General features: G+C 43.9%; 1 protein-coding gene across 1 annotated transcript; it reads right to left on the minus strand.

The window, feature by feature from the left end:
- Positions 1-375: 375 nt before the first annotated feature.
- LOC116301021 (taurochenodeoxycholic 6 alpha-hydroxylase) lies at positions 376-23,399 on the minus strand. Its single transcript, XM_089031098.1, has 6 exons — positions 22,960-23,399; positions 21,850-22,091; positions 20,823-21,104; positions 3,065-3,310; positions 1,919-2,177; positions 376-810 (listed from the first exon to the last, which is right to left on the minus strand). Exons 1-6 carry the CDS (start codon positions 23,246-23,248, stop codon positions 581-583), a joined length of 1,548 nt encoding a protein of 515 aa, XP_088887224.1. The 5' UTR covers positions 23,249-23,399; the 3' UTR covers positions 376-580.
- Between the last annotated feature and the right edge of the window lie 862 nt (positions 23,400-24,261).

The following is a 24,261-nucleotide window of genomic DNA, read 5'->3' on the forward strand; positions in this document are numbered from 1 at the left end:
CAGAATCATTCATTTGGTCGTTTGTTTTTCTGCACGCGCATACTGCGCGCGCTCTAACCTGATTGCTCATGTGCTGTTTTCTTGTGTTTTTTTTTTTGTTGTTGTTGTCAAAAAAACGCGAGTAAACAGTGTAGAGCGCGCGCAGTATGCGTGTTCAGAAAAACAAACAATGGCAAATGTGATTATAAAAAAAACATCAAACAGTGCCTATGATGGTTTTTACAAGCATGAATACCAGAGACTTCTTCTCTTAGTTCATTTTGTCTTGTTTGAAGGCATGGACGCAGCCAGGTTAATAAGATCATTCCTTCACTTCCCTAGCCTGAATACATGCATCAAGCCTTCACATTACAGGCAATAGACTAGAACACGGTGTACGCCTCAGTAAAATATTTGTTTAATAACTTCATTACAAAAGTTATAAAAAACAGCTTACATTTCTCAACAACTACAGGGCTCTCTCATTAACGACAACCAGAAAGACGATGACGATCTGATACGTCATAGCTTGCAACATATTCGGCTCAATTTTGTCAAAAGCGTTGACAAGCATTGGCCGATCAAAGGGATGCTTGACGCATCACAGTTCTCTTTCTTGCAATAGGCTAACTTTGACTTTCACGGCCGGGTCTGGTTTTGTGGTCAGTTTCATTGAAGGTTTGACTTCGAAGCCAGGGATGGCGGTAAATTTGAATGTCTGGAGAAGAGACAAGAGAATGACCTTCATCTCTGCCAAGGCGAATTTGTTACCGATACAAATACGAGGTCCGACGGAAAATGGGAGAAATGAGTACGGCTTTATGGAGTCATCTGAAAGAAAGACATGATAACGCATGTAGCAGTCAATACAACCATTAGTACCTGATAATAGAGTAGTTTTCGTATGACTGTGAAACGCTCGTGGTACGTACACGGTCGTGACGCCAGACCAAGCACATTGCACGAGAATTTATTCTCCATCCAATCAAATACCCGGAACACGGCACGAACACGGCGCGGACACGGTCACGCCAAGGTCACGGCAATGCAAGACCAATCATGTTGCGTTAGGGAAAAAATCAGCCAATTAAGATTCTAAAACATATCATGGTCAGGGCAAGGCACGCATACAGCGCTGAGCTTTTCACGAAGATACGAAGACTGCTCTATATATCATACCATAACACAATACATCATATATGACCATACTGAATTTACATTGAACCACACCACACCAGACAATACAAATCATCGCACCACACCCGGTCACATCGCATCACATCACATTACATTACATCGCACCACACCACACTATAGCCACATCACATCGCATCACACTACACTTATGTCACATCACATCACATCGCACCACACTACACTTATGTCACATCACATCACATCGCATCACACTACACTTATGTCACATAACATCACATCACATCACATCGCATCACACTACACTTATGTCACATCACATCGCATCACACTACACTTATGTCACATCACATCGCATCACACTACACTTATGTCGCATCACATCGCATCGCATCACACTACACTTATGTCGCATCACATCACATCGCATCACACTACACTTATGTCACATCACATCGCATCATACTAAACTTATGTCACATCACATCACATCACATCACATCGCATCACACTACACTTATGTCACATCACATCGCACCACACTACACTTATGTCACATCACATCACATCACATCGCATCACACTACACTTATGTCACATCACATCACATCGCATCACACTACACTTATGTCACATCACATCACATCGCACCACACTACACTTATGTCGCATCGCATCGCATCGCATCGCATCGCATCGCATCGCATCGCATCGCATCGCATCGCATCGCATCGCATCGCATCGCATCGCATCGCACCGCACCGCCTCGCATTGCATTACTAACCATTTCTCATAAACCTGTCAGGGTTGAATTCAGTAGGATTGTCCCAGTTTTTTGGTGACATATGCATAGCTTCTACCGGTACCATCAACACTGTTCCTTTAGGCACGGTATATCCACCAAGTTGAATAGTAGTGTTGGCTTCGCGACCAATCAGCGATGCTGGTGATCGTAAACGTAAGGATTCTTTAGCAACACTGTTCAGGTACTGCATCTTTTCCAGTGTATTCCATGTCAACTCCTCGCCATCGGGTAACACTTCCTAAAACATATAATAAAAATATGAACAAGTCAACGTTAGTAGGGTGTCTTTGCCTGTAGTAGTAAAATTGGCCAAATAAACTGGCCTCTTTCCATTGAAAGTGAGTTTTTTCCCATTTCAGACCATGTGTCATTCCCTAGAGTATTATTCCAGTATTGGTTAAATGGTTGCGCACGATAAGACACATGAATATGGATACAACTCAAACAAAGAATTGTATTCTCAAAAGAATAACAAGTGGTCTGAAATGGGAAAATATTACGCCCAAGGTAAAATGGTGTATTACTCTGTCTTCTGATTTGCAACTGTTAAACAAAGAAATGATACTCTAGGGAATGACATGTGGTCTGAAATGGGAAAACATTACGCCCAAGGTAAAGAGGTCTATTACTCTGTCTTCTGATTTACAACAGTTAAACAAAGAAATGATACTCTAGGGAATGACATGTGGTCTGAAATGGGAAAACATCACGCCCAAGGTAAAGAGGTCTATCGTACGAAAATAGTTGCCAAAAAAAGTTAAATTCCGCTCTTCCCTGCTAGCAGAGTCTCTCGTCTTTCTCTCCCTTCTTTTAGACGAGGAGGGAGTATCTGCCGATGTAGAGCGTTTACTTTAATACACCGCCGAAACCAGTTTTAAAACCGGTTTTTAAACGGGAACATGAAGTGCGCATGAGCAAATGTAACACACAGTGGCGCAGCACGTCTTTTGACGAGAGCGGCTGTCAAAATCATGATATCGTTGCTAAGTTACGCCACGCATGCGCGACAAGTATAACGTCCTACATCGGCAGAGTCTATTTTTCTCACTCCACCAAAACAAAAGGAAAATATATAGGCTCTTCTAGTAGGGAAATTCCGCTCACCCTTGAAATTGCAAAAGTTACCTTGATTTCTTTCCTTATTTTTTCCTGTATTTCTGGACGTTTGGCCAATTCATACAAAGTCCATGACAACGAGGTGCTGGTTGTTTCATGGCCAGCAAGCATGAACGTGAAAACCTGAGCACGTAGTTCTTCATCATCAAAGCCTTTGCCGGTTTCTTCGTCATACATGTCTAAAAGCAAATTGAGAAGGTCCTTGTGGTCAGCTGCCTCTCCTTGCCTTCTGAGCATGCGTCGTTCTTGGATGACCTAACACATGAGAAAAACGCGTACGATGGTCAATAAGAAGGGAAATAGACCCTTTTCGAGTTCCAAGTTACCGCTGTGTTTCTTGATTAGACTCATTTGCTCAGGCTAAGCCTCGAATCGGTGTCTAATTACTCGCAAATACCAACGGTAAAGTAAAGAACGCACAACTTCAACAATACGAACACTTTGAAACTTGACGGACCTTGACTGGAACACGTGAATATTCTTCACAAAATCGAGGCCTGAGCAAATTCCTGAGCAAATGAGTCTGTAATCAAGAAACACAGCAGTAATTTGGAACTCGGGTCTATTGAGATCAACGGAAGAAAATAAAAGAAAACAAAAGTTGATCTATTTTTCTTTGCGCCAAATGTTTTCCCATTATTAGATTGCATTTATAATGAATGTATTGCTTTCGAGTGTCATAACAACGAAGAAAGTGACCCGTGACCAAGACGTAAGAAGTAGTATAGGGAATGGGGGTTCCAGCGCAATCTCAACACGGGCAAGACCCGCGTCAAAAATCCACCTACGGAAACAACCCACTCCAAGTGTGGTTGGGGGCAACAGCGCAAATATGTTAGTCTATATATGGAGTGCGAAGAATGTAAGAGAACTTTTAAGAAAGAAGCGGATTTGAAAAAGCATTTGAAAATGAAGACGAAGTGTATGAGCAGTTATGATTGTGGATGTGGTAAGAAGTTTGAGACTAAGGTTAAATTGTTTTGGCATTGTCAGGACTGTGAGTACGACTACGACGACTTAAAAAGTGCTTGGTATTAGGTATAAAATATTTCCTATTATATAGATGGAATCCCAAAGCAACTTCAGCACGGTGTCAATACCCGGTAACGGTGAGATTGACGTTAGACAGTTTTGGCGTCAGTCAGAAAGGAAGGTTAAAAGGACTCTCCGAAAAGGTATAGAAGAATTAGGAGCCCTGAAAGCGAGCATAATGGTAGAAGTAAGTTTGTCAAAAGACGAGGTAATGACGACAGCAATGTTGCGATCAAAGTCGTTAGTGATATTAGAATCCACGAATCTGGATAGGTCACTCAGTGAAGCCTTAGAAGCAATAATGGAGTCGCTGTCTAACTACACGAAAGAAGGATCGGGTTGGACAGTAGAGGAGGTTGAAGGAATAGAGATAAGTATAGCCAGGTACGTACCCATACGAGGGGGGAGTTACGTACCGCTACCAACGTGGGTAGAAAGGAAGAAGGCTATTGTAAACGTGAAGAATGAAGACAATCGATGCTTTATGTGGGCAATCAGGTCTGCACTGTATCCAGCAGAGAAGGATCCCTGTAGGACAAGTAAGTATCCCACAGATGATTTAGAGTGGGATGGTGTGGAATTTCCCATGCAGTTGATAGACATCCCCATATTTGAGGAAATAAACGATCTAGCAATTAACGTTTACGGAGTCAGAGAGCAGACGATAGTACCGTTAGTTCTGTCAAAAAGTAAAGGAGAGCGCGTACATTTATTCTACCACGGCGGACACTACTCATGGGTTAAACACATTAGCAGACTATTCTACAGACATACTAAGCACGAAGGTAAAAAGTACTTCTGCGACTGCTGCTTGCTGTCATTTACATCCTTAAATACCCTAAAGAAACACGATGAGATCTGCCGCGGAGTCGAAGAAGTGGCGCAACGGATCCAGATGCCCACCAACAAAGAGCTTTCATACGCAGACCATCAAAAGCAGATGCAAGTGCCTTACGTGATATATGCAGACTTCGAAGCGTTGATAACTAAGGAAGAGCAGAAACGTGGCGCCACGAATAAGGTAGGATTACACGAGATCTGCTCCTTTGGTTACATAGTAGTCAGATCAGACGGTAAAGCAAACCCTCCTGTGATTTACCGAGGTAAGAACGCAGCTAATGAGTTTCTAGAAGCATTGCGAGAAGAGGAGGGGGAGATTAGAGAACAATTAAGACGTCCAAAGAAGATGGAATTTACCAAAGAGAACCAGGAGGCTTTTAACAAGGCAAAAAAATGCCACATTTGCCAACATACGCTTCTTCAGTTTGGAAGACGAGCCAAGAAAGCGTGGGATGAAGATGGAAAGTATCTAGGAGAAGCTCATTTTAAATGCGGGAAGTATGCTAAGAAAGGTGAGAAGCCGGGAAAGCCCTCCACGCACTGCATTCACTGTCACAAAGCATTTGTTGAGGATTTCTATGTGGATAAGGTTAGGGATCACTGCCACATCACGGGTAAATACAGAGGAGCGGCTCATTGGAAATGCAATATAAACTTCAAAGTAAATCCAGACATGGAGATTCCGGTGTTCTTTCACAACCTCCGCGGTTACGACTCCCATTTGCTACTACAAGGAACAGACGGCTCCGACGTCAAATGCATACCCAACAACAAAGAGCGCTACATGTCCGTAACTGTGGGTAAGCTAAAGTTCTTAGATTCGCAGCAGTTTATGGCGGACTCCTTAGCAAACCTCGTAAAGTATAACACCAACTTTCCCATTTCCAGTCAATACGGCGCGGAAAGGAAAGGAGTCTACCCATACGAATACATGGACTCCTGGGATCGATTCAAAGAACCCCTACCACCCAAAGATCGCTTCTACAGCACCCTAAACGAGTCTGGTATAAAGGATGAGGAGTACCAGCATGCGTTAGACGTGTGGGAAAAGTACTCCTGTGAGAACATGGGTGACTACCACGACATCTACCTAAGGTCTGACGTAGTGCTGCTTGCAGATGTTTTCCAAAGCTTCAGAAAGATGGCTATGGAATATTACGGATTGGATCCCGCTAATTTCTACACGGCTCCTGGGCTCAGCTGGAGTGCTTTGTTAAAGAAGACAAATGCGCAGTTGGATCTCCTAACGGAGTACGACATGTATCGGTTTATGGAAGACGGTATTCGTGGCGGCGTATGCGGACCCAGCCGACGTTACGCCCGCGCAAACAACCCCTTAGTAGAGCACGACCCAGAGAAACCAACCACATACATTTACTACCTGGATGCGAATAACCTTTATGGTTGGGCAATGTCACAGTACCTACCTGTGAGAGACTTCGAATGGGATCCAGTGAAGCCGATAGACTTCTACATGCAGGTAGGAAAGGAGGAAGACAAGGGTTACGTCTTAGAAGTGGATCTGGAGTACCCAGAGCGCCTGCACGACGAACACAATGAGTTCCCCTTAGCACCAGAAGCGATAGAGATACCATTTAAGCAGCTAAGTCCGCTGCAAAAGCAAATGTGCCCTGGTTACAAACCGTACAGGAAACTAACTATGAACCTGATGGATAAGAAGAAGTATGTGGTACATTACCGCAACCTGCAGTTCTACGTGCGACACGGAATGCGCGTAGAGAAGATCCACAGAGTCCTAAAATTCACGCAGGAACCCTGGATGCGCCCCTACATTGACTTTAACACGCAAAAGCGTACCGCAGCGAAAAATGACTTCGAGAAAAACCTCTTCAAACTGATGAACAACAGCGTGTTCGGAAAGACAATGGAGAACATCCGCAAGCGCGTAAGCGTAAAAATAGTCAGCACCAAAGAGGAAGCAGAAGCATACGTGTCACAGCCAGGCTTCGTTAGATACGTAGAAATGCTGAACTTCTACGTGATTCACATGAAAAGGGCAAACCTCTTACTAAACAAGCCCGTTTACACAGGCTTTACGGTGCTGGATCTATCGAAGCTGCTTATGTACGAGTTCTACTACGATAAGCTTAAGCCAAAGTACGGAGACCGCTGTCGCCTCCTGTACACAGACACCGACTCCCTAATTCTAGAAGTGCAAACGGAAGACGTTTACAAAGACTGCCTCCCCGACATAGACGAGTACGACACCAGCGGTTACCCGAAGGAGCACTTCCTTTACTCTGCGAAGAATAAGAAGGTAATTGGGAAGATGAAAGACGAAATGTTAGGAAAACCCATAGTAGAGTACGTGGGTCTGAAACCAAAGATGTACAGCGTGCTAAAGTTAGACGGCGTAGAAAAGAAAGCTAAAGGCGTAAAAAAGTACGTGGTTAAGAAGGACATTACGCACGAGTCCTACCTCAACGTATTACGAACACGCAAGGAACAGCGGCATAAGATGAACAGCCTGCGCAGCTATGGTCATCAGATACATAACGTCACGCAGGAGAAGGTGTCACTGTCTGCATTTGACGGTAAGAGGTGGATGTGTGATGACGGAGTGCATACGATAGCATTCGGACATCACACGATAAGCAGTTCTTCCATGACGAACCCACGTGTGGGGCCATCGTGAAGATAATACAAGATGGGCTGACCCTTCTTAGCTATTACGCTTCGGATCTGGTAAGTTTCCAAAGACCAATTAGGATCCGTAGCTCTTTTGGATCCTCCTTCTAATTCACCCGACTCATAGAGATATCGAACCGTGACATTACCTAATTTCTTTTCATGGGGGAAGACCGCCCTCGAACTTCTGATGAAGGACTTGTGTTCCACGTGTTTCTTTTTTATGGCATCCCTGGGTTTCATTCCCGTAGCCCTGGCCGCCTCGTTGTTCGAAGCTGCGACGACCTGGGGGAGCCTCTGAGTCCATTCCCTATTGCGTTTGGAGGGATCTTCCAGCTCTTTCCAATACTGGTACCCAAAGAGGCGCTCGGCCAAGGTCTTGTTGAATCTTTCGACGATGCTCTGACCCCTGTGGTACTCTGCCTCGGCTCTCCTAATTTTAGTGCTGTGGTCTTTCAGGGTCTTAATAACCACGCCCATGAACTCCGTCCCCGCATCCACTTGCAGCAGCTTAGGCCATTTCAAGACGCGCTTATAAATCCTACCTAGGGCTTCTGCGACTTCTCCAGAATCCTTGCTGGTTATGGGTTCGGCGTCCTTGTATCTGCTTGCGATATCAACTACGGTCAAAGCGTACCTATAGGTCTTCTTTCTCACCTTATCGTGTGGCAAGAAAAGCAAATCTGCCTGATGAACTTCATTAGGGGTATTTACGGTAAAGCTGGGCCTGGGAATGTACTTCGGCACGGGAAGATAAACCTGCCAGAGGGTTTGTTTTTTCAACCAGTTCTTAGCCGTTTCGTCTGATACCCTGGCCGCGGTCGCGAGTTTCTTGATAGCTGACGCTCCTCTCCAATAGCCTTCCGGCCCATAGTAAATCCTTTTAAGTTTGTCCTCTACGCGGCCCATTATATGAATTCCAAAACAAGATTGATCTTACGTCCGTTAAAATCCACCGTCTTTCCGTCCACTTTAATGGTGATGTTTATGCTTTCCACCAAATTAGATAAGTCATAGCTCAAAGAAATGGGAGTGTATTCTACTGGGTCAAATGGATTACCTTGGGGCAGAAACTTGGACATAAGAGAAGACTTTTCTCCATTGTTGTAACTATGAACCAAGTCGCAATAGACTTCGTAAGAGGATGCGACTTTCCATTTCACATCATATGTACTGCCGCTATTTATCGTGGTACTAGTAAGGCCCAGGAGTTCTACCAATGAACTGTCCTTTAGATTGGCGCTCCCATTATTTTTCTTAAATGTCATTTCATGGGGTAATCCTGTGGTAAGAGTATATCCATGCTTTGCTAGCTCCTTAGCCAGTGTTATTGGGGTGTAATGGGAATCTGGTATTTTTGGTTTGGTGCCGGAAGTTCCGATGACAAAGCCATTAATTAAATTATACCAAGAATTATACAAAGAGCAACTAACCAACCGAACCTTACAGGCTTTGATGGGAGGATTCAAATAAGTGGTAAAGTTATTCTTGTCGCTTTCCAAAAAGACGATCATTATATTAGATACGCCAAGGCCACGCCTCCGGCCAGCCCTGCGACTCCTACAAAGACCAATTCATTGTCTTTTTGTTTCTTAGAAGGCTGGTAGTAATTCTTGAACTGAGGCTTTTTCATTCTAAAGTCGGGGTGTGCTTGCGCATAAAGTTTGAAGGCGTAGTCTGTGTTTTCGAAGTTCTTGTCTGCCTGCATTTTGTCTTGGTAGTTCTTATCCAACCAATCCCTGTAAGCTTGTCTTTTTTCATTCCAAGCTGCAACGTCCCTTTGATATTTCTCCAGCGCTAAGTCGTGTCTCTTTCTTTCGGCGGCACCGCTTTTGTCGCCTCTAACTAATCTATCCAAATATTGACCACCATAATTAGCCCCTGTAAATGCTAAAGCTGCAATGACTCCACCTGCGACTAAGCTAACCATTATACATTAGGTAGGTACTTTTCCTTCCGTAGGTAATCCTTTACCATGATAGCCCCGCCTACGGCAGCGGTCATCTTAGCAAAGTTAGCGAAGCTCTTGCTTGGGTCTTCAGTAAAGTCTTCTTTGAGCACTTTCTTACCTACCCAACCAATACCCGCAACGATGGAAGTAATGATAGCTGCCTCTTCAACAGTTTTCAACAACGCGGTCGACATTATATTACAAAGCGAGAAGGAAAATCTAGGTCGCCGCGGGTGATAAATCTACTCCATTTCAGGGATCTTACTTTTTCTAACCTCCACAGGTGCGTGATACGTTGGTGGTTCTACCTTTTTCGTTGCCCGCCATTGTAAGTAAAGGCTGCCTGCTGCTATAGCGACTCCTAACGCGCCAATGACGTATCCCGGATTAATAAAGGATTCCTCTTCCTCCACCTTTTCTTCTTTTTTGGCTTTGTTCTTCCTGTTCATCTCCGCGAGCTTCTTTCCGGCAGCGACTCTGCCCGGAGATTTAGCCTTGGTAATCTTGGTATCTTCTACGGGTGGTTGTTCTTCGGTGTCACTCATCTTATATTAAGGGACTTGAAGGACTTGACAAGTAACTTGATGACGACTTGACAATGACTTGGCAATGACTTGACAACGACTTGACTAAGTACTTGAGGTGACTTGACAACGACTTGACTAAGTACTTGAGGTGACCTGACAACGACTTGACTAAGTACTTGAGGTGACTTGATCAGGTACCTCAGCAAGTGCTGCCTGGAAGACCTTTTCGACTTCTCTGTCCTTCTTGAAGTCCTTCCAAGATGTTCCAAAGGAACCTAGTACCTCCTTCAAGTCGACGTGCTGAGCTACGTGAAGTGCCGCAGAGGCGACTGCCATTAACTTACCGCACTTCAAAGACAACCACCCACAGGTTATCTTAAGTTCTTGGGCGATAACATAGTCCTCGCTTATGTCCTTCCGCAGTTGCTCCACGTCGTCTATGGGCAGCGCAAGTCCAAGCAATTTAGTGGCAAGTCGGATAGCGGAGTCTGCTACGGCGTCCGTGGTCTTACTTGCAAGGGCAGCCTCGTACCTCTTATGGAACTTCTTAACCTCCTCTTCTGACAGCTTATTAACCTGCTCATGGGTAAGTTCCTTACCTATCATTTCTTTACACTTCCCAGAAGACACAAGAATGTTAAGTTGTTCCTTGAGGTTACTTTCATCTAACTGTGTGGGGACTTCATCTATGAGCTGCTCAATGTCCATATATGTTAACGTCATACGGAAACCTCAAAGAGAAGATCATCTTGGAATGTTGGTGCGTTTTTAAATGCCGCATGTATTCGTGCAGCTGTTCCTTGCTTATCGCACCGCCGTAGTCGCTTAAAATGGTTTCCAGGTCAGACTTGCTCGGAGTATAAAATACTACGAGAGAGCCTATGTTTTCCCTAAAGGGCTTAGAGACGCTGGTAAGCTGCTGGGAAAGCAACCAAACGCTAATGTTGTCATGTCTGCCGCTAAAGGCGAGCTTCACTAATTCGGAGGTGCGCCTTTTTACGTCGTCCCCACAGGCAATGTCATCCAATATGAGGAGCGTCTGTGTATCTTTAGGGAATTGCTTGTGCCAGAACTTCAAATGGCTGGATAACTCGTTAGGATCTAAGATATCTACGAAGAAGTCGTCATCTTTCACTCCTATGCCTTCCCAGGTGCGGTTATTCACGTAGGTGGGACAAAGCAGCACTATGTAGTCAAAGCGGTATCTAAAGGATCCTAATAGCTGCTCCACGATGAACTGGGTCTTTCCGCAGCCGGTGGGTCCTACTATCAGAGCGTTACAAGGCATGTGATCTGGGTTCATATATAGATGGACCCAGTGGAAGCAGTAAGAAGGATTACCGCCGACGCAAAGGATAAAAGAGACACCATAGAAATGCAAAGGGAAGAGATAGACCGGTTAAAAGAGCGCATACAGGAATTGTACGATGAAATGTGTGGTCTGAAGCGTGCAGAACGGTTTGGCGCGCTTTTGACAATGGCGGGCTGGGCTAAGGAGTCCATTAAGGACTTCATTCGATATCCCCCATAGATATATGGACTGCATTACGTGCGAACTACCTGCTGACTGCATCATCGTTACCCCTCCGACGCCTCGTAAGAAACACAGCTGCTGTCACTGTAATAAGGTATTCTCTGAAGAAGACTTCGTTGGACATTGGTGTCCCGCGGATACTAAAGCACAAAGGACTTTAGACGACGTTCGAGAAGAGTAAGAGGTCGCAAAGAAGATCTTACTAAGCCCCAGCAAGAGGAATTAGCATAGGTCTTTCTTTTTTTTTATCGTTATTTTGTTAAATGCTGCAAAGAGGTCTCAAGTAAGGGTCTATCTTTTATTGTTATTTTGTTAAATCATCACGATCGAAGAATGGTTAACATGATTATCTTTTTGCTGGTTTCAACAATGAGAAAGAATGATACCTCATCTTTTAATGGGGGCTTAACAAAATAACAATAAAAGATAGATCCTTACTTGAGACCTCTTTGCAGCATTTAACAAAATAACAATAAAAAATAAGGTATATATAATGAAGTGCGTGCAATGTGATAGAGCTTTTAGTAGCAAGCAGCGACTGCAATACCATCTTTCCAAGAAAGTCTGTCAGAAGACCGTAAGTACCCTTTGCGGTGACTGCGGTAAGGAACTGTCCACTGTACAGGCCCTACGATATCACCGCGAGAACAGAGTCTGCCTCAAAGACCGTTGTCTCCGTTGCGATGAACCTCACTTCGAGGAGAACTGGCATAAATACCGCTGTCGTCGTTACCACCTCGAAGATGTCGTCTGTGAAACCCACGGAGACTTAGCCGAACGTTGTTGTCCCCACGAAACCTCCCGGGCGCTCACGCGACGTAAGAAGGAAATAGACCAGACCTTCGTATGCTTTGACGACGTCGAGGGCGTGAGATGGGAAGACAGGGAACACTGGGACGGCATTTGCAACCGATGTGGCTGTATACTTAGCGGTCAACATATTTGGTGTTGCCTGTACGACGGACCCAAGCCCTTAGACCATTACCTTGCTGTAAGAAAAGCATGGAAAAATGAATAATATATGATGTTACCTTACATCGCAGCGTTCGCAGGAGGAGCCTTAATTTACCATACTAATTACATGACAGAAAAAATGAGGTCCGACATAGCAGACCAATACTTAACCGCCCATGAGGATGACTAATCACATAATGGATTAGCGTCGGTGCGGCGTTCGATGTCAAACTTCCATCGACCATTCACTTTACCATAACTTCTTACGTGTGTGTATTCCTCACCTTGAAGGACATACCGCACGCAGTCAGGTGCCCATAAAGTGCACTCTTCATTGTCATGCATCAAGATTAACCTCAATCGGTTGATATCTTCAAACATGACATAATTTTTTATTTTGTAAGTTTGACCAACGGTCAGATTACGCCAGTGTGTCTGTTCAACTATCATTATATCTATGAAATATTCTTTGGTGAGTCCTTAACGCCTCCTGCGTCTTAAAAGCCTTAACACACCAAGGACAAGGTACACGAATGCCTTCCGCGTAATGGTCGATCTCCCTACATATAAGGTCGTAATCGTTGCACACCATGGTTAGGTAACCATTTGCCTCGTATCGTGTGAGTAACGCCTCTTGTTTTGAGGATAATACGCCGTTACCCTTAGGTGTCTTCAACTCCAAGCATAACCCATTATACTTTTTATGTGCATTGAGGATTAAGATGTCGGGTTGCCCCGCCTGATACCCTTTCTGCCAACATACTATCCTTTTAGAGACTGAGTCCTGTAGTTCTCCAAGACCTGGTGCGAGCAGTAGGATAGGGTGGAATCGACGTATGTAGTCTATGACTTTCTTATGCAAGTCAAACTCATTTTCTATCTTGAATACCAACTTGTTAGGACCGTCAAAGCGCCTTTCGATTTCGTATTTACCTGTCTTTCTTAGCGTAGGGAGAACGTCACCCAAGACCCATTTCCTGAACTTTTTTGCTTCGACCTTTTCGGATCCGAATATCAATTCATAAAGACCTTCCTCCGTCAAATACACAGTATTGGGTTGTGCGTTAAGGGTGTCGGTCAGACTGACACCCTTTATAGACCTCAAAGTTACCTTGTTTTCCTCTGAGACGTGTGCTCTAGCTGCGTCCCTAGAGTTAACGTAATCCAACGCCAAGGCCACTTCCTTTGCTTTGAAGTACAGTTTATCGCCTTGCACTATGCATTGCAGTTTGTTGTTGTTGTTTTCAAATACGCGAAGCATTATATACCAACGATATTTTTATCTTTTTTCAATATGCAATGCTCTTTATTTGATTCATTTCTACGCTCAACTGGGCGTCAGACACGACGAAAACGTAGCAGTTTATTTTGTCGCCGTCGCCAGCATCGGTGTTCTTGGTGCGTTTGATCTCCAATGTTATGCCATCCTGCGTATTTACTAGACGGAGGCCTTGACCATGTAGGTCTTCGTCGTTAATGGTGCGCATGTCAATCCACAGCGCATATTTGTCCTTAAAGAATTCCTCAGGGCTAATTTGGTCGCCAAACTTGCGCATTGCCTCCCTGTACACGTCTGCGGGCTTTATTCCCTGGGAGTAGACCTTGTTTGGAACGCCGTTAATATTCACGCCGACGTTAGTAATGTTGGGGTTGTGAAAGGCTTCGGAGTCGCGCTTACCGGCTTCGTAGGGTTTGGCAAACACCAGCATCAACCCCGTAAGACTTCTTCGGGGGAGGTTAATACTTTGGTTAATAACCTCATCCGTCTTATCCAGGAAGCTAAATGTCTTATACATCACTACGTGGTCGTAAAGGAATGCCTTTCCGGCACTATATTCCATACCGGCGCTACGGGCCAGCTCTTCGCTGTACACGGTCTCATACTGCAGCTCTAAGTTGGTGATAGAATAGGGATCCACGGCTCCGCTAATTGCGCTGTCCATTCCTCCTATGACGTTCGTAGTGTCCGCCAAGGTTACTTCAAACTGTAACTCGGATAACTGTCTGGGGTAGTACACGCCATGACTCGTAATCACTTCGAAATCCAAAGGGATAACGTACTTGCTACCATAGGCGGTCTTTACCCTTGTTGCGTCTGCTACTGCGGTCGCATCGCCGGAGTCAGTAGGCGCCGGGTTAGTGTCGCTGCGAAGCTTACGAAGGATAACGCTTCCGATTCCCTGCTCTATCTTTTGTGCACGGTCAAAGGCCGTCAACCATAAATCTTTGTACGTGGTGTACAGGTCGTACCTATTCAAATCCAAGAGGGATTCCCCTGCGAACTTGATTCTCATCTTAGAAACGAGGTTCCTACCCACGTTATTGACGGTATAGCGCTTGTCCTTGGTGCTTGGTTGTATTGCTAGGTCAAACCTTAGCGCCAGGGTGCCAGGAACCAACACCAAGTTGTCTGTTAGACGGGGCACACCCACATACAGCGTTTCTCCTGACCTTGCGGTGCTGGGGGTAAAGGTAACCCGATGAAAGGTGCGTTCTGCTTTCAGTCCGCCAACCTGCTTAGGTAATACATTGGGGTTTAACTTTGAGCTTATCATATATAATGGAAGTAGAAGGAACGGATTTCGATCCCACCACTGAAGACGGTCAAGTCGATATTAACGACGAAGAATACGACGCATGGACTAAAGGCGCGAATACCACGCCTCACGTTTACGACATGGCCTTGATAAGCAGGTATGGCGATAGGTGGAGAAGCTTCAAGGCAGCCTTAAATCGCATGTGGCAATCAAAAAACCACGGCAGCCCCGTCCCTGAGTACTTGGAGCTTCAAAACATAGAGCAGCCTGAGGCAGCCGCGCGGGAAACTGTAGAGTGGGCAACGCAAGAGCTAACGCAGCGCTATTCCCACTTCGAGGCCGACGACGTAAGGCTCACAGAACGCGGAAACAAAGTCCTCATAAGCGTCCAAGACTTGAGATTTCCTGACAAAGACCGCTGGACAAAACCGCAGCCCCTCTTTGACGAAAATGGTGACGTTAGGGGCGACGTCTCAAGATTAAAAGGCTTTCAGCAGGCTACTAGGAGCATGTTAGAAAGGTTGCAAACCCTGAATGAAAAGGTTGCGTTAGAAAAACGCGCTGAGGGGCTGCAAGAAACGTTGGAGGAAAGGGAAGCAGATTACATGAGACAAAACCGACTACTCCTTGATGCTCAAAAGAGAGAACTTGACGACAAGAATCAACGCATATTAGAACTTAGAGAACAAAGAGACATTTCTCTTCGCGATAGGAACCAAGCCCAAAGGGCCTTCGAGCTCGCCCTGCAAGACCTGGATATGAGCAAGGAAGAAGCCAAGGACTTACGTACCACCATAGAGGGTTCTTTGGTGGAGCGGCGGCAGTTAGTTGCTGAAATCAACATTAAAGAAGAGCAAATCCAGCAAAGAGATCAGGTCATCGAAGACCTGGAGGGGCAAATAGAGCGGCAGCAGGAAATAATTAATGACCAAACTCGTCCCGAAGAGGAAAGGGAGGCAGCACAAAGGGAATTAGAAGCCCTTCAGGAAAGAGTCGCGGAATTACAGGCGCAAAAGGAAAACCTGGAAAAAGAGTTGGGGCTTACCACCAAGGAAAAAGTAAAAAGAGCCCTTTTAAAGTATGGTCTTCCGCTGGCATTCGCGATCGCTATTTCAAGCGTAGTAGGAGTTATCCTATCCGCTCTTAAGGCTACAGGCGCGGGCGTAAAGAAATTAGGCAATGGGCTGACGGACTTGGGGAAAAAGATGGCAGCCGGTCTTCCTGGGCTGCTTGGTAGTGTTCTTGGTCTGGCACTTAGGGCTGGCGGAGAACTGTTAAAGTTTGTAGGGAATAACATCTGGATCTTGGTCGTCGCTATTGGGGTGGTCCTCCTGAAGAAGATGAAGGCTTGATCTTATCCTTCTCATCGGGCGGTGCCCTGCTTTGAGGATAATGAAAGACAGTATTAGCACCGCCCTGGTAATTTGGAACCAACGGCAACACACTCATGGTAGAAATGGGCTTATGACTCCAGGCTGCATTAGCGGGCCTGCGACCTATGCGATTTATCCCAAACTTGCCGTCATCAGAAGTGACTTGCAACTTAGCATATTTACAATTGGCTAGCATATGAAAAGTCACTGGCGTTAGGTCTTCAGTGGATCCAGTGTAGGGCTCCATCGAAAAATGGGTAACTTTCCTGGTGTTCGTTGAAGTTCGATAAGGAAGCAGGGGCTTATTATTCTCATCGATAAGCCTAAACCCCACATTCGCATGCGTATTTGCATTAATGCTAATAGTGCAAATGACCAATGCAGTGCCCCCAACCTCAACCCACAGTCCAACGTCATGCCAAGCGCCGTTGTCATATCCCTCTTCATCTAAGCGGTGGGTATAACGCGTTTCCCTCACGTATGGATTCATATATTACAGGGAACAAGTTCCCTTCTAGAGGCTCATTACCGTCAAAGTGCTGATGGTCATGTGGTTATAGACAGTATTCCTTTGATTTTCTATGCTATTTATGCAAACACTCCCGGTGTCATCTACTCTTATCTGCAGCTTTACCTTCCCGTGGCAATCAGCAACCATGTGGAAAGTCCAAACGGAAAGATTCTCAGAGCTATTCGTTGGCGGCTCTACTGAGAAATGCGTAGGCTCCCTGTTGTTTGTCTTCGCGCGCATGGGCTGTAATACTCCATTGTCGTCACAGAAACGAAATCCTACATTCGCACTGCTAACGGCCCCCAAAGAAATGCTGCATAATATCAATTTCTTTCCTGAGTAATTCAAATTCACGGACATGCCCGTGACATCAACCCAAGATGCCTGGGTGTATTTTTTCTCGCCTGTGTAAGTCGTATAAACACAATCTACTCCAGTTACGTAGGGGTTGTTCATCGCCATATATAATAGCTTAGACCAACGCTTGCAGCTGCTACGCCGGCCTTTAGTAAGTTATGGTCATATTCCTCGGGTATCGTAGGCAGGACCTTCTTTTGGGGCTTCTTCTTTGGTTCGGGTTTTTCTGCGTGTTCCTTTTTTGGCTTCTCCACGAAGTGAGGAATGTTCCTAAGAGTGTCAGAGTTCACGTCATTCACCCCAAACTTCATATCCTTAGTAGCTCGTTGAAGTTTGTTGTTGTATCCTACTACAGAGCCAGTATTTATAGATAAATTACTGGGCATTAACCAACAACCCGGGGCTACGGCATAGTCCAGTCGGGCCTTAGAATTTTGTATGGCTAGTTGGTAACGCTGTACGCCCTTGCTAATGTCGCCCTCCAAGATTGAACTTTCAAATAAGATCAAGGCTTCGGCTCGCGTTTCTTCTGCGGCGCCAGTATTCCCGATTATGCTGGATCGGGTGTTTACCTGAGCTCCAAGGATAGAATACACGTAAGCTTCTATGCTGCGGTTTAAACGGGCAAGGCCGGCTTTGGTTAGTCCTTTACCTTCTGGGGGTATGAAATTAAGATATTGCTTTGTTTGCTCGTCGTTGGTAATTTTGATAATCAGTGGATTAGCCCCTGCATACTTACCGCCCTCGTCTTTGAACAAAGGTCCGTCTCTAACTTCCTTAGTGGTCTTAGCGTTTGGTTCAAAGAAGGTGCTACTGTCGTGAGTTTCTTCGTGATACCCAGTGTTCCACCGTAGCCGTAATGCATGAACTTCCTTATCACTTAGCTCGTGTCCACCAATCCCCCAATAAGCCCAAATATGCCCCAGACCATTGTTAGCGCCGGCAGTGCATCTAAAATCCTTCCCTACAACACCGAACTCCTTACAAAGTCTGTCATAAGCCGGCACGCTGTATTTATTATCTCTTGGATAAAACGTGGCATCTCCCGGCAGCGCAATAACACCCATTTCATGCAGTATTCTTCTAACCGTGAAGTGGAAGTGAAACATGAATATTGAATTCTTCATCAAGTTTGCACTTACACCGCAGCCGCTAGTGGCACACCAAACTGCAAAGTTTAGTTGCTGCGGCCAATAACGCATGTTAGGACCGCTTAACCATTCATGAGATTCCTTAGCGGTGGTATGATTAATGGGCGCGTTTTTGAAGATATCTCGCACCTTTAACGGGAAGGAATGGTTGTTAGAGATCCGCATGTTCAATGTCAAATCCAAGCTTGGATGTTCATCAAATGAAACTGCGGGTATCGGATAAGTACTGGTACCAAGCAATAATTCCTTTGACCAACCTTGCACGGGCTTATGTTCAATATATGTTGACTTAGGCTCATGTTCAACATAACCAGAATTCTTCAGTTGGTCGTCTATCTGATTAACTAGCGTAGGTTTCAAGTCCTCATTACTGTACGCCCTAGAGCCGTTATAGTAAATGCCATCGGGCCTTCTTTCGAACTTACTAGGGTCTGCATGCGGAAACATCTTCCTAAATGCTCTCCAATTCCAGTAATCTCGATTATCGTGATGTGGCTGCTCCTCTACGTTATTTCCAAAAGCGTCGTACATTAGTATATATAATGGATGTTATACCATCAGCACCTAAGTTGTATCCAGATGTTCCCTATACTACACCTAACGAACTAAACGCCGAAAACTTTCGTCTGAATAAAGCGAACTTAATCTTGGCTTACTTGGAAGGGCAGACAAAACACTACGAAAAAGTCCGAAAAAAGTACGTTAGAGCCCGGAGTACGCTACATAAGATTGCGATAACTTCCGGCTCCATGTCCGTGGCGTTAACAGGCACCGGCGTTGCCACCTCACTTACCGGGCCTGGAATAGTCGTTGGCGTTCCTTTGGCCAGCGTTGGAGCCGTCTGCGGCATTGTTTCCGCTGTTACGACAGGCATTATGAAACAGTTGTCAAGCAAAATATCAAAACACGACACGACAATAGCTCTGTCAAGGGCTAAAGTAAATACGATCACTGACCTTGTCTCAAAGGCTTTGCGTGACAGAAAGATAGACGACGTAGAATTCTCGCTTATCTTAGCCGAAGAGAAAAAGTACGAGAAATTAAAGACGGACATAAGGAATAAAAAAACAGTCGTAAAAGATCTTTCCGAGGAATCTCGCAAAAAGATCTACCAGGAGGCAAAAGAAGAGCTTCAAAGAAAGCTTGCTCAGTAAACATCTGCTTTGAAAAGAGCGTGACGGGATTTCGTTTACATATCGAACGACAGTCTGGAAATTACGCGTAATCTTATGCCATAAGATTTATACCATAATACACGGCATGACCTTATTTAGTAAATTATTACGTGTAATATAAATTATTTAGCGAATTATTACGCGTAATATAAATTATTTGCATGACCTTATTTGGCGAATTATTACGCGTAATTTCTCATCTTATGTCATAAGATTCACTATCTTCTTGGAATCCATCCTAAGAGGGGGTGGTTGGGGTCGATTTCATGAAATATTTCGTAAATTACGTCAGGATAATAAGGAATATCCTTATCCAGCCGACAAAACATCCACTCGGCTCTGCTCATATCAGAAACCTCGGGAATAGACTTACCGGTAATTTCAGACAAAAGATAGGGAATAGCTTTGTAATATTTCCCTAGTTTTAATTTTTTCAATGTCTTCCGTAGACTTTGTGGGGTTGGCTCTTCCAAGTGGTCTATGATTTTCTTCTTTACTTCGTTGTCTAAATATACTGGTCGACAACCTTGGATATGACTCATCCAGTCCCTAAAGTATTTTATTCTCTTGTATGGGGTCTTCTTACGACCTCCATTGGCGTAATATTGCTCTTTGGTAGCATTTGGTACGGCATTACGAATATTCTTACCACACTCGTAACACTGTGCTGACGTGTCGTCTTCTATTTGCATTTTCTTACCACAACAAATATACTTATTTGGTGGTGGGGTAACAAACTTGGGTTTCAAGCACTTTACACAGAAATCATAAGCAAACTCTTTACATTCTTCGCACTCCATATATAGACTAACATATTTGCGCTGTTGCCCCCAACCACACTTGGAGTGGGTTGTTTCCGTAGGTGGATTTTTGACACGGGTCTTGCCCGTGTTGAGATTGCGCTGGAACCCCCATTCCCTATACTACTTAAGAAAAGTGGGGTAATCCAGAACCGGCACTAACGAAGCCTGGGAGTGGATGAACAAACAATGAATGGTGAGATTAAACAAAGAACGCAGCTCACATGTAGAACAATACACATTGTTCACCATAATCCATGCTTTCTATGTTTTTGTTATTTTGTCCAATCCCAAGCTTCGTTCCAGTGGACACCGACCCAAAAAGAAAATTCCAGATTTAAAATCATGAATATAAACTGAATAACGAAAAACTTACTTTGAAAACAGTGCCATCTACAATTTGGGAGGATCTCTTGATTGCCAGATTATCAGGAAGGGGGAAATACTCATAGAATGGGATGACATTCTTTCGAACAAGGTAGCCAAACTCGCCACCGCTCATTAACGAGTTGAATGCAGTGGTCACCTCGTTTTCTGTTCCGAGAGTCGAGTTAAAATCATAACTAAATGAGGTCTTTCCGATGATATCCAATGTAAGATGACAAATATCTTCAGAAACTTCAAGAACTGGGGAAGTTTGAATTTTCTTTGACCAAAGCTTTAGAAAAAATGCAAAGTATTTAATACAACTTAATGGCTATCATGTAGTTTAACATAAGGTTTTACATATATCCATTTGCCAGCGGTGCATTCACTCATAGTTTGTGGTGGGATGGGGTGGGGTGTGGTGGGGTGGGGTAGGGTTGGGTAGGGTGGTGTGGTATGCTGTAGAGTTGTGTAGTGAAGTGTAGTGAAGTGAAGTGAAGTGTAGTGTAGTGTAGTGTAGTGTAGTGTAGTGTAGTGTAGTGTAGTGTAGTGTAGTGAAGTGAAGTGTAGTGTAGTGTAGTGTGTTGTAGTGTAGTGTGGTGTAGTGTAGTGAAGTGTAGTGTAGTGTGGTGTGGTGTGGTATGGTGTAGAGTTGTGTAGTGAAATGAAGTTTAGTGTGGTGTGGTGTGGTGTGGTGTGGTGTGGTGTGGTGTGGTGTGGTGTGGTGTGGTGTAGTGTGGTGTGGTGTGGTGTTTTGTGGTTTGGTCTGTGGTGGTGTGGTGTAGACTGCAAGGTGTGTTGTGAAGTGGTGTGTTGTGAAGAGGCGTGTTGGGTCGTTATGTAGTGTAGTGCAGTGTCAAAGCGTTGTGTTGTGTAGAGAGTGGAGTAGATTGGATTGGTGAGGTGTAGAGCAGATTGGAAGAGGCTGGGGTAGGGTAGGGTAAAGCAGAGCAGAGTAAAAGTAAACCAGAAGACAGTGGAATGAAGTAGGGATAATACAATCACTGTGAATAACATACAAATACAGCATTTATTACCTTAACCAATTTAGCTGAGTTTTCAACAAAAGTTGGGACAAAGCACTTCAAGGTGGTGTAACTAAAAGCAGGATTGATAAGTTTCCTTTGCTTTGCATGTAATTTTCCACTTGACCCAAACAGGCCATTCCCTACATTAGGGATCATCTTCTTAACAAATTCGGGTCTATCGTACTTATAGGACTCTGTTATCATGACTTGCTTGATGAGGTTTGGATCATAAACTGCAATTCTGCAATCACCTAATGAAATCACTTATGGGTTAGCTGTGGTAAATTTCATGGTTATATCTGATATATGCGAGAAAATATCTGTTGAAATATTTATGTATGTGTGAATATATATGTATATGTTGTAGTATACATTTATACAAATATCTAATTTATTCAGTATATTTAATGATATGCAAAACGGAAAAAACGCTTTATTTATTGTTTGTTTCATTCAATGACTGTCAAAATACTTTTTCCTTGTCTATTAGATTGTACAGATTATAAATCAGTTGGTTTTAAGCGTTGAAAATGGTTATTTTGCATTTACCCTGCGAACATGAATAATGCATGAGGAAAACACAACAGAAATCACGACCGTGAAGAGTGTTGTAAATCTGATACAAAACTGTGTTCATTTGCATAAACTTTAAGTTGGATTTTCTTGGCCAAATTCACTTTAATTTTGAAAATTTTAGTGAAACACAAAGGAACTAACCTAGACGTTTGATAAGTCATATACGGTATTCGTGTCCGTGCTGTATCAGATATACAATCACTCGGCTACGCCTCGTGGTTGTATATCTGATACAACACGGCCACTCATACTGTATATATTACTTAAAAGTTGTAACAAAAATTAAAAATTACATATCAGACACCACTAAACATACCCAGACATAAAAAAATATATAACAAAAGCTGAGCTTTTTATTACCGTCATAAATAAATTATTGTTTTGAATTAGGGGATCAATACATAAATTCATTTGATACGCTTCGGACATCGATGATTACACATTTCGAAGTAATCTTCTACCTTTTTTTCTACAAGGATTATGAAATTGCTGCATAATATTATTTTCAAACACCAAAAACGTACAGAAAAGGGGCAAACTTACCAATTCCAATACCAAAACCAGGGTTAAATGCAATCATCGGTCCATACTTGTCTCTCCAATCTGAGAGTGCATGTTGTAGACCTCCTTTCTTAAGGACTACGAACAAATGACCGATCAGAGGCAAACGTCCTTCGGGTGTCGGGATCCTTGCCAGAGGAGAAAGCTTTTCTTCGACTATCTTGTACACCAGCCATGCGACGAAGGCAGTGAAGGCAGCAAAGAAGTACGACGACCAAGTTGCTGATATCAGTCGAGTGTATGACGAATAAAATAAAGTCTCCAGGGCCATGAAGTCGAGCTTATGTTGGCTGTTCAAGACGAAGAACCGCAGCGAACGAAGTTGGTACTTTTCAAATAGCAACTATGATATTTTTGGACGTTAGAAAGGTGCTTTATAATTGTCCTCTCAAGCAATACTCGTTTGTTATTGCATAATAAATTGCAAATAAAGAAATGACGTCATTTTATTAATTGAAAATTAACCACTTTAATCATAGTTAATATTAACTATGCTAAAAAAGACACATGCTGTGAACAAAAGCACTTCAATATTCTTCCTTTTCGAAGGTGAACACGTATGTGAAAAATCTAGCTGAAACTAAAATACGTACCAAGCAACAAAAAAATGTCAATATCAAAGTTGAAGATAAGTAGTTTTTCCTTTGATTCATTGTTTTTTTGTTTGTCAAAATAAACTGCATTTATTGGTGTTATTGAACAAAGGGACCGGTCATTTTTTAACTGGGGGGGAGGGGGAGGGCAACTATTTTGGGGGGGAGGGTCATCTACAATTTTTTTGAAATGCGCTCGGGGGGGGGGGGGGGGAGGCATTATTTTTGAGCCTTCGGTTGTTAAAATATTGTCATGCATTAAAAATGGTTCGGCACCTTTTCAACACTCCACTTATGCTATATCAGCCTACACCAGCTCCAAGAGTTTGGACAAGTTTGAAGTACTGTCTTGTTTTCACTGCTTTTTAGACAATCAAACACGTTGACGTCATTTACACGCGTTTGGATCGGCCCAGATAGGCCCGGTGATTGTGGCTCATAATACTTGTAAACAATCGACAAGTTTTGGCGCCTTTTGAATCACACACGCGTGTAAATGACGTCAACGTGTTTGATTGACGGCAGTCTATTGCAAAGTGTACGTCGCGATTTTTGTCTGGGGTGGCCGCGTGGCAATGCAAATGGCGGTAAAGAAAAATTTGATTGTTCATTAATTGTTTTTAACATTGATCACCATGGGTGCCAAGATGGATGTTATGTCAGTTGCTATCGGAAATGTTCTTGGAATAGC

Source organism: Actinia tenebrosa, unplaced genomic scaffold (assembly GCF_029948245.1).
Source record: "Actinia tenebrosa isolate PJP-AT-01 unplaced genomic scaffold, QUT_ActTen_1.0 PGA_scaffold16__25_contigs__length_10494907, whole genome shotgun sequence".
NCBI classification, from domain to species: Eukaryota; Metazoa; Cnidaria; class Anthozoa; order Actiniaria; family Actiniidae; genus Actinia; species Actinia tenebrosa.